General features: G+C 39.0%; 2 protein-coding genes across 2 annotated transcripts in view; both read right to left on the reverse strand.

Moving 5' to 3' along the window:
- The window catches only part of LOC137180035 (perforin-1-like), a 61185-nt gene extending 57461 nt beyond the window's left edge, over nt 1-3724 (reverse strand). Inside the window, exons 1-4 of the mRNA XM_067585200.1 lie at nt 3611-3724; nt 2981-3101; nt 1110-1197; nt 50-338 (exon numbers count right to left, since the gene is read on the reverse strand). Coding sequence (XP_067441301.1) covers nt 50-319 — 270 coding nt within the window. The 5' untranslated portion in view covers nt 320-338; nt 1110-1197; nt 2981-3101; nt 3611-3724. The remainder of the gene's footprint in view (nt 1-49; nt 339-1109; nt 1198-2980; nt 3102-3610) is intronic.
- Nucleotides 3725-4727: 1003 nt separating this feature from the next.
- Nucleotides 4728-13199, reverse strand: LOC137173442 (perforin-1-like). Its single transcript, XM_067578269.1, has 9 exons — nt 12930-13199; nt 12749-12828; nt 12240-12285; nt 11757-11899; nt 11521-11659; nt 11336-11416; nt 10512-11008; nt 9646-9739; nt 4728-4943 (listed from the first exon to the last, which is right to left on the reverse strand). The coding sequence occupies exons 1-9, from the start codon at nt 13197-13199 to the stop codon at nt 4728-4730; spliced, it is 1566 nt and encodes a 521-aa protein (XP_067434370.1).
- Nucleotides 13200-14192: the final 993 nt, after the last annotated feature.

Raw genomic sequence — 14192 nt, forward strand, 5'->3', positions numbered from 1 at the left:
TGCTGCAGAATGTATAAGTCTATGTTTGTGCCTTTCTGATTTAAATTACTTTCTGCAGCCTGTTGCCTTGAGTAGGGTTGGAGCAGAGAGTACAGGTGCCGTTTGGAGTGAGGTAGGTTCCCACGTCAACCAAATAGGCTCCTTTTCGCCGCAGGGTGACCACATTAAAGCCCTCACCCACCAGGTTGTGGCCTGGCACAAAGGGAGCAGACTCACACTGGCTGCGGTTCCCAATCTGACAGGAGAGAACAGGGGAGTGGTACGAAAGAAAGAGGAGGAAACTCAGGTAGAGAGGGGGAGAAGGTGAAATGGAGAGCATGGCGGGAGGCAAAGAGACACTGAAATGTTTCAGAGAAAGACAGAGACAGTGGAAAAGGAAATCAGTGACTGTCATTTCAACTACACATAATTATTAATGAAGACAGCAAGAATTGTAATTATTTGTTTCCCCATCAGTGTCTTGCCGGATGAAAACATAATTTTTCTTCTTTGTATCTAAATTTGCAATGATATCTTCTAACAACTGAGCAAACTGTGGGCCTTGTTTCTGAAGTAGACCAGATCCTGTGTTGTGAACATTATTTATCAAACAGGCACAGCAGCCTGGAGGTGCCTAACCTTGCAAATATCCAAATTTCATACTGCTCTCACTTGACATTATATTTTCATCATGACCCATCTACCAGTATATTGGACTCTTCTTCCTTTTGCTCCTACTTCTCTTCAAGTTCATCCAACTTTTGCCTGTCTTGCCTCTTCTAGTAGCTGAAAACATTCGCCCCAACTGTGTTATTGTAGCAACAGTCAGCAATGAATACTGCAAAATTTTAAAAAAAGAAAATACTAAAAATTAGGGTATAAGTGATAACAACTGAGCCTACTCCACGTGCTAAAGAAGTGAGATGCAGTTGAAAGCTCTAAAGAAGGTAGTTAGTGGACCTTAAGACTAAATAAAACTAAAATAAATCTGTTACAAAAACAAATGCTGTACAGTAATTCCCACTCTGGGACAGTGGGAATTACTGTACAGCATTTGTTTTTGTAACAAGGATGAACTAAGCCTTTAAATGTTCATTATGCATTATGTTTATTTTTTGAAAACTGATTACCTCTTCAGGTATCAGCAGGGTTTCTCGTGTATTTCTGCAGTGTGTGTCTCAGTTTAGATCAGGCCAGGATATGGTGTGACTGTCAAGTCTGCAGGTAACAGCAAATGTTGTGGTCATATTTACTGTAGAGTAGCCAAACATTTAAGACAGGCTTTGTCATAGTAAAAAAAAACCCATCTCAAAACAGTACAAACAATTAATTTAAGCAAAACAATTGAAGCACACCGAAGTAGGTTGCAATGATACCTTCCCTTAAGTCTTTAAATTTGTGTGTCATGCTTGACTGTTAGCAATGTTCATAACTGCACAGTTGGTCCACTCAGCAGACCTAGTTTTATTGGTATTTCTGAAAGTATTTATGGTGAAGACAGTGACAGTCAAGCAGATGGATGCTGTGTAAAAGGCGCCCTCTAGTGAGCATTTTAGCTATTAGTTGTAATTGATGTGTTGTTACTGTAAAATTTGAGAGGAGGTAACCCACTGGCTCAGCAAAGTTGTCAAAGGGTAACGCTGGTGATATTCTATTTTTTTTTTTTAAAGAGCAAAACCAACAATCATTCTGTCAAGTATTTTCTAAGTTGTCAAAGCATGATATATCTTATTTGTCTGTGCCATAAACATCCATTGTTGTCCAAAAACATTTATAGACACAGAGATAAAAATACATCTCTTTTTGTATGCCAAATACATAGAGAGAGTATTTATATTTATATTATATAAATATATATATAATATATTTATATTATATATGATATGGAGTATTTTTATATCAAAATTCCAGTCTCTTTTCTTCCTGTAAAACATTTTCAAATGTTTGATGACTCATCAAAAATGTATCTTTAAAATGTGATTGTGGGTGACTATAACCGTAGCTAGGAGAGCGATATCATAGGGAGAATTATCGGTGGGCAAAATTGTTTTCATTGCTGTATTAATTTTCCAAAAGAATGTGGCTGAGGTTTGATTTCTCCCTCATCTTCTTCCTGATTTCACAACAGATGAGAGAGGTGTGTGTCCACGCCCACTGTTACGTCTACAGAAGGAGATAATAGGCTTGGCGATGAGTGCCACAGACACTCTAGGGAAGAGACAGACAAATGCTTTGATAGTTGTGGTGTTTTTTTTAGGGATTTAGTAACATTAAGAAAAATGTAGAATAAGGCCAGCCATACCATAAAAGGTTGCAGTTTTGTATGAGTGTGTTTATCATCATCATTAGTTGCCAGTATTGTCTGGTTGAGGAAGTGGTGGCCCACGACATAATTGCTCATCAATGTTTTACACTTTCATCTAGCCCTGAGATAATAGAGTATTTGTCAGGAATTGTGGAGGAAAAACATGGCTGAAAACTGGACTGTGGTCGAATAGTCTTTTTTGCTTAGGAAGGTTCCTTACTGAGTGAAGTGACGGCGTCTCTGGAGATTTAAATAATCAAGTTACATTTCTTCCCACTTTTTGTTTCCCTGTTGAGCTGTAGTGGAAGGATCATAGCAAAAAGAGGGAATTTGGCACTAAACCAACTGTGACGTTGAAAGAGACCTGCTTGAGTTTATTAAATGATAAACTCAAGCAGATGAAATGATAAGTGCGTTTCCCCTGTAAGAGAGATGCTGTGTGCATTTACAAATGAGGCACAGCCTGAAGCCTGTAACCAAATGTAACAATGGATACAGCCACATCTAGTTCTAAATAAACTCAGCAGTCAAAATAACCAGTGCAAGCGTTCTTACAAGCAGTTTTATTATGTCATAAAATTAATTTAAAAATTATCTGCAGGTCCTACTAAAGCAGAGCCTGAAGGAAGCCAGTCAGAAGAGGCAGCACAGTGTGGTCCCAAAGGCAGATGATAAAGGAACCACTACACCACTCACCCAATCTAAAGGTGACCACACCCAAACTACCACTACACACCAACTTCACTGTAAATCCAGGTATCACACACACAGTGTGCCCACAGTTCCCAGTGCACCCACTGGCTGCCACCAGGAAACCCTGCAGAAAGAAAGAAGGACCGATGTTAGTCTTATCTTTAAAATATTAAAAACCTGCAGCATTCACACAAACACACACACACACACACACACACACACACACACACACACACACACACACACACATACACACGACTGGAAAAGACAAAGACAATTGAAACTGGAAGCACAGCATCAATGTAAAATAATTACAATTTCACAACCTCCTTGGCTTATGCACATTTCTCAATAAATACCAGAAATTTAGGTTCACACAACCCAAGCAGTTATAGGTCTGTGTGTCCTCTGGGAACAGCTCAGGGCTTACAAGTCACTACACAAACAGAACAACAATCAACCAAGTGTTTAGTATTTACACAATCTAAGAACATTTCATGGATACATCAGGAAAAAACACATTTGCAGCAGGGATGGCTGTGTTAAATCAGCTTTCTTAAGAGAAATACAAAGATATAAATTTGTTATCTGAACTTCACATATGACACTTTAAAATCACAGCAAATCTCTTACCTCAGATCTCAGTGTGTGCACCAAACAAGAGGTGCATGAAAAACAGACATACCACACCCTTAAACTTGGCATTTTCTGACCAAAGCACATTCCACTAACTCGTCTGCTCCTCCTCCTGCATCTATCAATACACTAGATCAACTGGGTGCTAAAGTTCCACCTACTACATTTGGTAACTGTAGGTACACCCCAATGCCCTTATTTGATCTTTCCTCGCTCCTTTATCCTCAGTTGACCCTGAAATCGACACCTCCCCTTACTGGAAATCAGTTGCAACTGATCAGACTGATCTGATATGTCAAAACATCACTGCAGAGTGGAAACATTACAGATTAAACTCAAGTGTATCACCAGTTTTATATTTTATTTGTTTTCTGATTCATCGTCTAGTTAAAAACAGTGCATCTGTGTTAATTGTGGGTCAACAAAAGAACCATGAACAACTTTCTTAAAGTCGGAGAGAGGAGAGTCTGTTATCTGTCAGTAAGAAACACATTTGAATCATTTACTGTATTCGACATTCAAACAACTTTGAGAGCTATCACACCTAAGTGGAAAATAACATCTGAACCAATTTACCACCTGGCTACAGCTGTTTATGGGCAGGAGGAATGATTACAGTGAGGAAAACCTCCTTCAGTGTTCGTAGGGGCATCTGACTTGTTTAAAGACAGACTTGAAAAATTGTGAACCTATCCTGTAAGCACATTCAGCTACATGTTTGTTTCCATTATCATCTCTGAGATGTTGCTGAGAACATAATTAAACAGGAATTCTAATGCACAACTCTCTCAAACAAGTAAACTTTATGTGTTAATCTTTTAATTTACAGGCCGTTAATTACATAGTTATTACAAGAAAGACAGACTGGACTATGTCTAACAAGACTGTCTTGTTCACACATTTACTACTCCCTATATAATTGAGTAGTTAATTAGTGAGCACTAAACTGACATGTAATCATCATCTTACTAATCATCATTTTGTTTCATCACTCACAGAAAGTACTTTTTTTGTTCCATTATTACCTGTTAAATGATCAACTAATCACATATTACACTCAGTTAAAGTAAAGCCACTGGCATTTGTGAATAGCATGACTCCAAAAATGCATTTCTCAACGTGGAGATGGTTTGTAACGATCACACTTGTCTCCAGTCAGGTGAGGGTCACAGGTCAGCGTGTACTTGACCTCGAAGCTGCCTAGTGATGATGAACAGTTAAGGTTGTATGACCCCTGTTTCGGCTTCGTCTGACATGATATCAGAAGGTCGTCATTACTCGTTGAGTCTTCATCCCAGATCTCAAACTTCAAAGTTAAGCTTGTATCCACCTTTATAAAAGAATAAAAAAATGAAAAATACAAGGTTGAGTTGAAGATCATCCTGAGAGTACTCCACTGATTTAGCATTGTACTTTTAAAGCACTGCCACACTCACAATGGACAGTTTTTTCCCCACTTTTATTTATTTAATAATTTACAATGACTATTTACCGCAACAAGATGGTTGCCACAGTCAGCACACTTTCATGGGCCAATTATAAAACAGAATAATGAAGTCATTAAATAAAATAAAAAACCAGTAGTAACGTATTGATAGTAACAATTATAAAAATATTACATCAAGAAAGTTCAAGGAAAAGAAAAAGATGAAGAGGAAGAAAAAGGAGAGTAAATGAATTCTGTGAGCAGCAGGTCAGGGTAAAGGCCCACGACATCATGGAGGAAAGTACCCATGTCCTTCACCCTCAGTTCCTGATACTCCCTCATCGTTCATTCCTGAAGCTATCCGCCTGGTGAACAAGGAACTGAAGGACAGCTTGTGCTCTATCTGGAGCTTGGTGCATGAAATACTTAAATGCCTATCTGCCATGTGGACAATAGGGATGTGCAGAGGGCCCAGTATTTGTATTTGTATCTGTATTTGTTGAGGCAGAAAAATTATTATTATTATTATTTTTTATTATTATATTTTAGAAAATTAAAGTGTTACAATAAGTGTTCAAGAAGTGTTCTCTTGGGAGCACTTCATTTGTGTCAGTAGTTCAGCTTTGTCTCTGGGGAACATCCCCAACTCTGGGAGTGATGTCCAAATTAGGAAATGCGCAACAGTGGAGCAGAGGAGAGAGACTGAGATAGTGATGTAACCGACCTGTGTGCTGGTATTTAACATGTTTTTTTTTCTTCCGGAAAACAAATAATTTTTAAAATATTTGTATGAAACAAATATTCATAAAAAAAACCCCATTATTTGTGCTTTGCCGAATAATGTATTTGTATTCGGGCACACCCCTAGTGGACAATTTCCTTATTTATTTATTTTTATCTTTATCTTATTATGATTTTCCTGTCTGTTTTCACTTATGTGCAAAATTAAATTGCCTTTGTGGATTAATAAAGTTGTGTTCAATTGAATTGAACTGAATAAAAGAGTCACATCTCACATTATATATGGACAGGGAAGGAGCAAGCTATGATGGTAGGCTGTATCTTCTAATATTTGTTACGTGGAAAATTAACCCTTTTGACATAATCAAAAAAAGGGAGCACTTTCAGGAACTTATCGGATGAATTCTTTAAAGTAAGTCTAATTTTTTTCCATCTTAAAGAAGTAAAGAATATCAATAATCCAACAAAAATGAAGACAGAGAGGGAAAGTGAGAGATCCTGAACAAAGCTGTGAGCGGACTTTGTGCAACCCTTTCTACAATAATGTCTGAGATTGTTTTAAAAATCTCTGTCCAGTAGTTACTTAAAACTGGACATAGCCAGAACATGTGCATGAGGTCTATCGGGGAATGCTGACAGTGATTACATGCAAGAGAAACATTGCTGAAGATTTTAGATAATCTAGCATTGGTGTAGTGGGTACGGTGCACAACTTTGTATTGTATAAGAGCATGCCTTTCACAAAAAGAATTATGAACCTGATGCAAAATATCAGACCATAGTTCATTAGAAATTTCTTCTCCCAAGTCTTCCTCCCACAGGACCCTAAGTGGGTTAGATGTTTGCAGACGTATTAGACAAATGCTATTGTAAACCAGTGAAATTAATTCTTTAAACAAAAGTTTGCTGATGTCAAGAAGTCATCGTGGGGTGTGTCCATAGGTAAAGCTCGAAATCCAGGAAATCTAGAGCGGAAAAAAGAACGGATATGCAAATATCTGTAGTAATGTAACTTAGGTAGTGAGTATTTATCAGAGAGCTGTTGAACGGAGGCAAATATATTATCAATATATAGATCTTTAAATTTGCAAATACCCAACCTGGACCACAGTAAATAAAGCATCAGCTACAAGAGAGGGTGGGAAAAATAAATTGAGGCCAGATCCTGAGTGACACTCTCACAATAACATTTTTAAACAAGACAGAGGCTGTGGGAACAAATAAAGAATGAAGAAGAGCACTAAGAAACACTGGTCAAGCAGAATTTGACTCCATAGAAAACCAAAGGGGGGGATGGGGTGTAAAGGCGTCATAGCACAGCCAGTATTTTAAGATTCTAATGCTAATGAGTTGTTAATAGGAAATATCTCACTTTTGCTAAGGTTCAATTTATAGCCAAAAATATAAATGATTGAAGAGTGGCCAAGGCGGCATAGATCGAAACCGTCAGGTTAGAGAAGAACGAAATCAGATCATCAGCATAAAGGGAGACCTTAAAGCTGGAGTGCAGGACTTTTGTCTCCCCCTTCTGGCAGTGAGAGTAAAGGGGGGCACTCGGCTGTGATTGCCTGAGTACAAAGACGTTACTAGGATGAGGGGAGGACATTTCTCTTCGTTTGATCATTTTAAAAGTAAAGTAAGACTTTTCTGTCGACTTCCTGACTCATTTAAAAAAGATGAGAGAAAAAGAGAGAGAGGGAGAGAGATTAGCTGTGGTTGAGTGAGCTAGGGAGTGAATGAAGAGAGGGAATGGCGAGAGAGCCGGTGAATTACATCAATAAAATGTTTTTTTTCTGATTGTTTCACAGTGGCTACGTTCTAGAGCACAAACACTCCCACACACCTCCGCTCAACCCTGCAGCAATGCACTCAACACCTGATTTTGTCTGAATATGGCCTGACACACGCATGCAGCATGCTCACATGCGCACCCCGAATGACAGGCACACAGAGATGGGCGATAAAAATGGATGTGTTTTGACGGTCCACCGGCCCAGAAACACCCCAATGGACTTTGTACCAGTATACCAGCGGACCACTGGCCATAACCTGCTGTTGTGGCTGTAAAACGGTGGATAAATTCTTTTGAGCGTCAAACAACCCAGACAAAATGATTTGTTTCACCATCAGACTTTGATCCATTCAGTCTGATAACATTTGGAAAGTCTAGAAAAGCTGCACAATTGACAGCCAAACAGCCAGTGTGGGAATGTCATGCCCGACATGAGATTTAAAAACTCTGTATACTGTGAAATACAGAGAGATTTATCTGTCGGTGATAGGCTTAATCAGAATTGTGTGAACTCATCTGGCAAGGGCTTGAATGTAACGGACATTCATTTATGTGTAAAAGTTCCATACTGCAGGTTTATCTCATATCTGCAGATTCCAGAAATAGCAGGGTTATATTGAAGGGCTATTGATAGGGGTTCAATGGCAATTATAAATAATATGGAGCTTAAAGGGCAACCTGGGCGAGCAGAGTGAAACAGGTAAAACTAGTCAGACTGCACAGTATTAGTTCTGACCTGGGAGAGGCCTAGGAAGATGTAATTTAATCCATGAAATGAAATTTTTACCAAAGCCAAATTTTCATAGAGAGTAGAAAAAACAGCCCCACTCAACTATGTTGAATGTTTTCTCTGCATCAAGAGAGACAAGCAATTCTTGATTGTTTGGAATTGGGGGATGATAAGTAGTGTTGAAAACATGTCTAAGATTAGAGAAATAATGCCTTTTACAAAGAAGCACTGTTTGGTCGGCTAAATAGATAGTCAGAAGGAAAGATTCAAGGCGATTTAAAATCTACATTTAAGAGGCTAATTGATCAATATGAGGTACAAAGGAGTGGGTCTTTGCCCTTCTTTAGTATCAGAGAAATATTTGCAAGCACAGGGTTTGGAGAAGGCAACCAATTAAAAGATTCATTATACTTGTGTAAAAGTGATGGAACCAGCTGATGCCAAAAAGTTTTATGGAAGGAGTTATACACAAGTTATACTGACGATCCAAATATTGTTCCAACACGAACGCGCCCCCAGATCTTCACATTTCTTGGACAGAGAGTCAGCCAAAGTGGTCAATTTGTAAACTTTGGCTTCAAGGTCAGCCAGTTGACTGCTATTGTTGTTGGCTGAGTGTTGAATGTTTGCAACAGTCTCACTGAGTTATTCCAATTTGCTCTCAAAGGGTTTCAATAGCCATAATACTTTCTCTTTGATGATGGAGTAAAGCTTATTAACAATATCAGTATGCATTTCAGTCATCATTAGCTTCATACTTAAAAGCAGAGCTTCATTAGCATCAGGCGACTTCTCAAGAGAGCTCGGGCAGTCAGGCGATGGCTGAGGCTTTCTACGGCGTACTCTAGATAAGTTCAACTTTGCGCATCCTGACAATGTAACCAATTCCAAGAGTATGTTGGAGAATGACCACAGTTACTGTTAACAGATCCATCACTCTGTTTTAAAATGTCACATTCCTCAGGAGAAGCTACCAAACACGTCTTACATATTGCACACGCGGTAGGGCACCAGGACAGTTTTTTTTAAAAAGGATCAAAAACGATGAAGCAGAACCAGAGCACTCGTCTTTTATATTACATGCACATTGCCATCATAGCCACTCGACTCAAGCAGAGATGAGGAGGCTAAAGAGGCCTGGTATTCTCACTTTCTAACTCCACACCCCCAAATTTCTTGTCTTCAGCACTAACTGATGCTGACTCAAGTGACATTATTTGAGGCAATTTATCAGAATGTGCAGCTTCCTCTGGTGCCACAAATGGCTTTATACAACTTTTTTCACATGATGCAGTAGTACTCCCCAACACCTGTAAACAGAAGTACTGAGAATATTTACTGACCTTGCCCAGATTATAAAGAGCATCCCACCTAGGGTCGTTTGAATTGATCATATGAGTCCTTCGGTAGATGGAACCATACCACATCTCAGCATACCTGAGAATTAGAGAAAATAAGGAAAAAGAAGTAATTAATGTTACATGTATCATGTTCATATTGTCTGAGCCCTCTCAGCAGCCTCAGATTTCATTCCCAGCTTTAAGGTGCTTTAAGACTATGCAAGAACAACAATTGTGTAAATTTATTGCACATCACACTGCAACAGATGTTTCTAATAAACTCTTAGTCACAATCTGTGTCAGAGTCTATGTCACAATAGCATTTGAGAAATGTCAGATTGTGTGATGAATAATTGGTGATTCTTAGTGTTGCAATGTATATAGAAAGAAAGAACGAGGGCAGAGGCACATTGTCAGCTCGTTTCATCCATCTCCGACACTCTTATGTTTTGAAAATGTAGCAAAGAATGCGAGTAAGTCCCACAAACTTCTTTTTAATTTCGCCTCCATCGTTTTGGTTTGTGTGTGTGCATGTTGCCTAAACTTTATTCAAAAACAGCACTCATGCAATGTCATGCTGGCCAGTTTATTCTGCTTCACTTCATTTTATGTTCTTCCGATGATTTGAGATGATTTGCAGATGTGGGTCATAGCAGCAGTCACTATGTGAGAATTTTGTCCTACATTTTGGACACTTTTTTGCAGGCTGTCTTTGGTCACCAAAGCTTCAAATTGGCTGAGTGGTCTCACGGTGTGATTTAGGACCATCGTTTTGGATTGATGACCAAAGATTTGACCAAATTTCTCTCACAATTGTCAACTTTCATCTCAGACTGCACACACTGTTAATGGGCATTTACTCTACATACCCATCAGTGTTGCCAGTTAGATCTCCAAACAGATCCCAGGCTCGGATGATGGTCACCTCCAGTGTTCCTCTCCAGGTCTGTTGAGGACAGCAGTTGGAAGCCAGGTTGGGAATGTGCCACCCACAATCTGGTTCTCGGGGTGAATTACTCACAGCGTTGTCTGCTATGTACTGCTCAATGGCAGCCTTCATCCCGGCCTTCTGTGCCTCATTTGGCACCAGCTCATACATTGGTCTGAGGGAGTACCAAACAATGTCCGGCTGGTCCTTGAGGGTTTTCAGCCAGTTCTCATAGCCCAGGGAGTCGTTATGAGTGAGTGAAAACTCTCCTGACCACAAATTGCCTCCTACCACCTCTGTGTAATGTTGGTGGAGACCAGAGTGGTACGAGGTGCAGAAGTCCTGGTTCTCTAGGACGCTGGTGCAAGACTTTTGGTTACTGGATAATTTCAGTTTCCCAAGGCCTACAGAGAGACCAAGTGATAAGCAGGAGTGCACCTGGAGGACAGGAGGAGAAATAACATGTTTTTTATGGCCAATAGTTGACAGCACTCTCCATCACCATCATCAAAGCACCAAATGGGGGAATATCTTTTGGAAGAATGGCGTTCATCCCCCCAGTAAATGACACACAATTGGAGATATCATGAGGCAAACAAACATAACAACATAACGTGAGGTTAACAAACATTACATCAGTGTTTGTTTGAATGTGCTTAACTCTTTCTTTCAAGGCAGTGTAACAACATGTGTGATAGTGTGCATATGGAGTGTGTGTACAAATATGCAGTTTGGTTACTGTGTCCAGACACGTGTGCTACTAACCTCATCTGAGGAGAGCCCGTTCAGTGTGGACAAACAGGTACGTGCAGCTGTGACTCGCCTTAGTCGTCCCCCAAGATGAACCTAAAATGAAGTACAATGTTGTTGAGACAAAAAAATTAGTGATTATTGTTATTTATTTGTGAAATAAGGAAATAAATATGGTGTATGTGTGTGTGTGTTTTAACCTGGCGGATGTAGTGTGTGCCATAGATTCGTATGAGTTTACTGTACTGAGCCCTGATTGAGGAGTTGTAGGAGCTTGGCAGTCTTTCCAAATCCTTAGTGAACTCAGGGCTGAGGGGCGGTGTGCTTGACACACGGTAACTAGACTCAAAGAGACACATTAGTAAATTATCTGTGTATACAAGCATAACTGAAAAATTAGTTATTCTGTGGTGATGCAGGGGTCTTCACACCTTACCTGTAATGGCTACAGGTGACCCTGTGTAAGCTGAAGGAGTAGCGGTCCTCTCCATTCCTTTTTGTAGCAAAGTTATATGCGGGTGAACATGTTCCCCCAACATCCAGGTTTGCTGACTTATTTAACTTTAAATCTAGGCCAACCTGATGAAGACAAAAGATCATAATCTGTTTGATGTTCCAACTATAATCACCACAATATAGTGCATTAAATATGACCATTCAGTTAGAAAACCATTGTTTATTTGGAAATATTTCTAATTTAATATAGTGCTCTGTAAGCATTAAGGACTTACATGAAGAACACAAATTGAAAAGAACATTATGTGCACCTTATTTAGGAAACATGGTGCTTCAAAATCTAATATCAGCTCTTTGTGGTCTTAGGTTTTGTACTGCAATATGACTGTTTCTACAAAATAGGTGTAGGAAAAACACTCCAGTGGTGATTGAATGTGAACAATAGCAGTGAAATGTTTCCTACCTTCCAGTCATTACTGTCCTGGGAGGTGTAAGTGTTAATCAGTGAGCTGTGGACACAATTTACAAGAGAGAATCATCATTAAAACACCTTCATGTCAAAAGTAATTTTTTTCAGTCTGTCAAAATTTATATTGACAAGTGAAAAGAAAATAGGGATTTTCAACTGTAATAAATATGTGATAAATGTCAACAATTTAGGAAACAATTAAGGACAACTGTTAAGGAAGACTTTGGCTGCATGAGTCTGTGTGGTTAGATAGTAATCACAAACACTCAAATGCTTATAAAGAGGAATGACTCTCATTTTTCAGTACATTTCAGGTTGTGTCACTTTGATGCCAGATTTCATGCAGAGACACTGATTGGATTAAATAATAAGTCACATAAGAGGAGAAACCCCAAAAGGCTCAGTTTAGTAAAGACTGACACAAATTAAGACTGACCTAATTAAAAATATGAAAATGGATGATATAATCCTTTCAGTGATTATGATGCTGTGTAAAACAATACCTAATGGAGTTGTGTACACTGCCGTAGAGGTCAGTATTGCATCGGTTGAATGCACGCCAGTCCACTACAGAGACTGGCAACTGAAAAGGTGAGAAAAGCATGATTAGCATCTACACATGAAGACTCTAAGTTTCTGCTTAATATCTGCAGTCTGTGTTTGTTCCTTTCTGATTTAAATTACTTTCTGCAGCCTGTTGCCTTGAAGAGGGTTGGAGCAGACAGTACAGGTGCCACTTGGAGTTAAGTAGGTCCTCACATCAACCAAATAGGCTCCTTTTCGCCGCAGGGTGACCACATCAAAGCCCTCTCCCACCAGGTTGTGGCCTGGCACAAAGGGAGCAGACTCACACTGGCTGCGGGTCCCAGTCTTACAGGAGAGAACAGGGGAGTAGTAAAAGAGAAAGAGGAGGAAACTCAGGTAGAGAGGGGATGAAGGTGAAATGGAGAGCATGGCTGGAGGCAAAGAGACACTGAAATGTTTCAGAGAAAGACAGAGACAGTGGAAAAGGAAATCAGTTACTGTCATTTCAGCTACACATATTTATTAATGAAGACAACAAGAACTACAAATGTTTGTTTCTTTATTACCCTGTTGCAGGATGAAAATGTAATTTTACCTCTATGTATCCGTGTATTAAGTTTGTATATCTTGTGACAATTTATCAAACTGTAGGCCTTGTTTCATGTCTTTATCATAATGCTCATCAACCTGTGTAATGGACTCTTCTTCCTCTTTCTTCTCCTCCTTCTTTCCAAATTCCACAGAAAACTAAAATGTCAGAGACATGTCACACTTGAGTTTGTCAGATGTCATGATGTGTTAAGCACCACAAGTGAAAATCAGATAAAACGTGATGAGAACTGAGCCTACTCCGCCTCCCAAAGAAGACTGTGAGATGCAATAGAAAGCTCTAAATAAGGCAGTAAGTTGACCGTAAGATTATTTCATCAAAACTAAATAAAATTAAAATAAATCTGCATGAGTAAATACTACTGTAGGTGAGTGGGAATTAATATATAGCATTTTTTTGTAAATTTGGTTGAATTAATCCTTTAAATGTTCATCATGCACATGTTTATTTTTTGTTTCTTATGTTCATGTTTATGATTACCTCTTCAGGTATCAGCAGGGTTTCTCAATGTTTCTCTTTTGTGTGTCTCAGTCAGTCCCAGGATGTTGTGATTGTCAAGTCTGCAGGTAACAGAAAACATTGTGGTCATATTTCCTGTATAATAGCCCAACAGTTAAGACAGGCTTTGTCATAATGAGAAACTCTCAAAAGCACAAACATTTCTTTAAATAATGTAATTAAATAATTTTAAGATGTATTGGAAAAGCATGATATTAAAGCATATTTCCCTGAAATAAGCTGCAATGATGTCATACCATAACTCTTTGGATTTGTGTGTCATGTTTTACTGGCAACATTTTTCATAACTGCAC

Source organism: Thunnus thynnus, chromosome 3, assembly GCF_963924715.1.
Source record: "Thunnus thynnus chromosome 3, fThuThy2.1, whole genome shotgun sequence".
NCBI classification, from domain to species: Eukaryota; Metazoa; Chordata; class Actinopteri; order Scombriformes; family Scombridae; genus Thunnus; species Thunnus thynnus.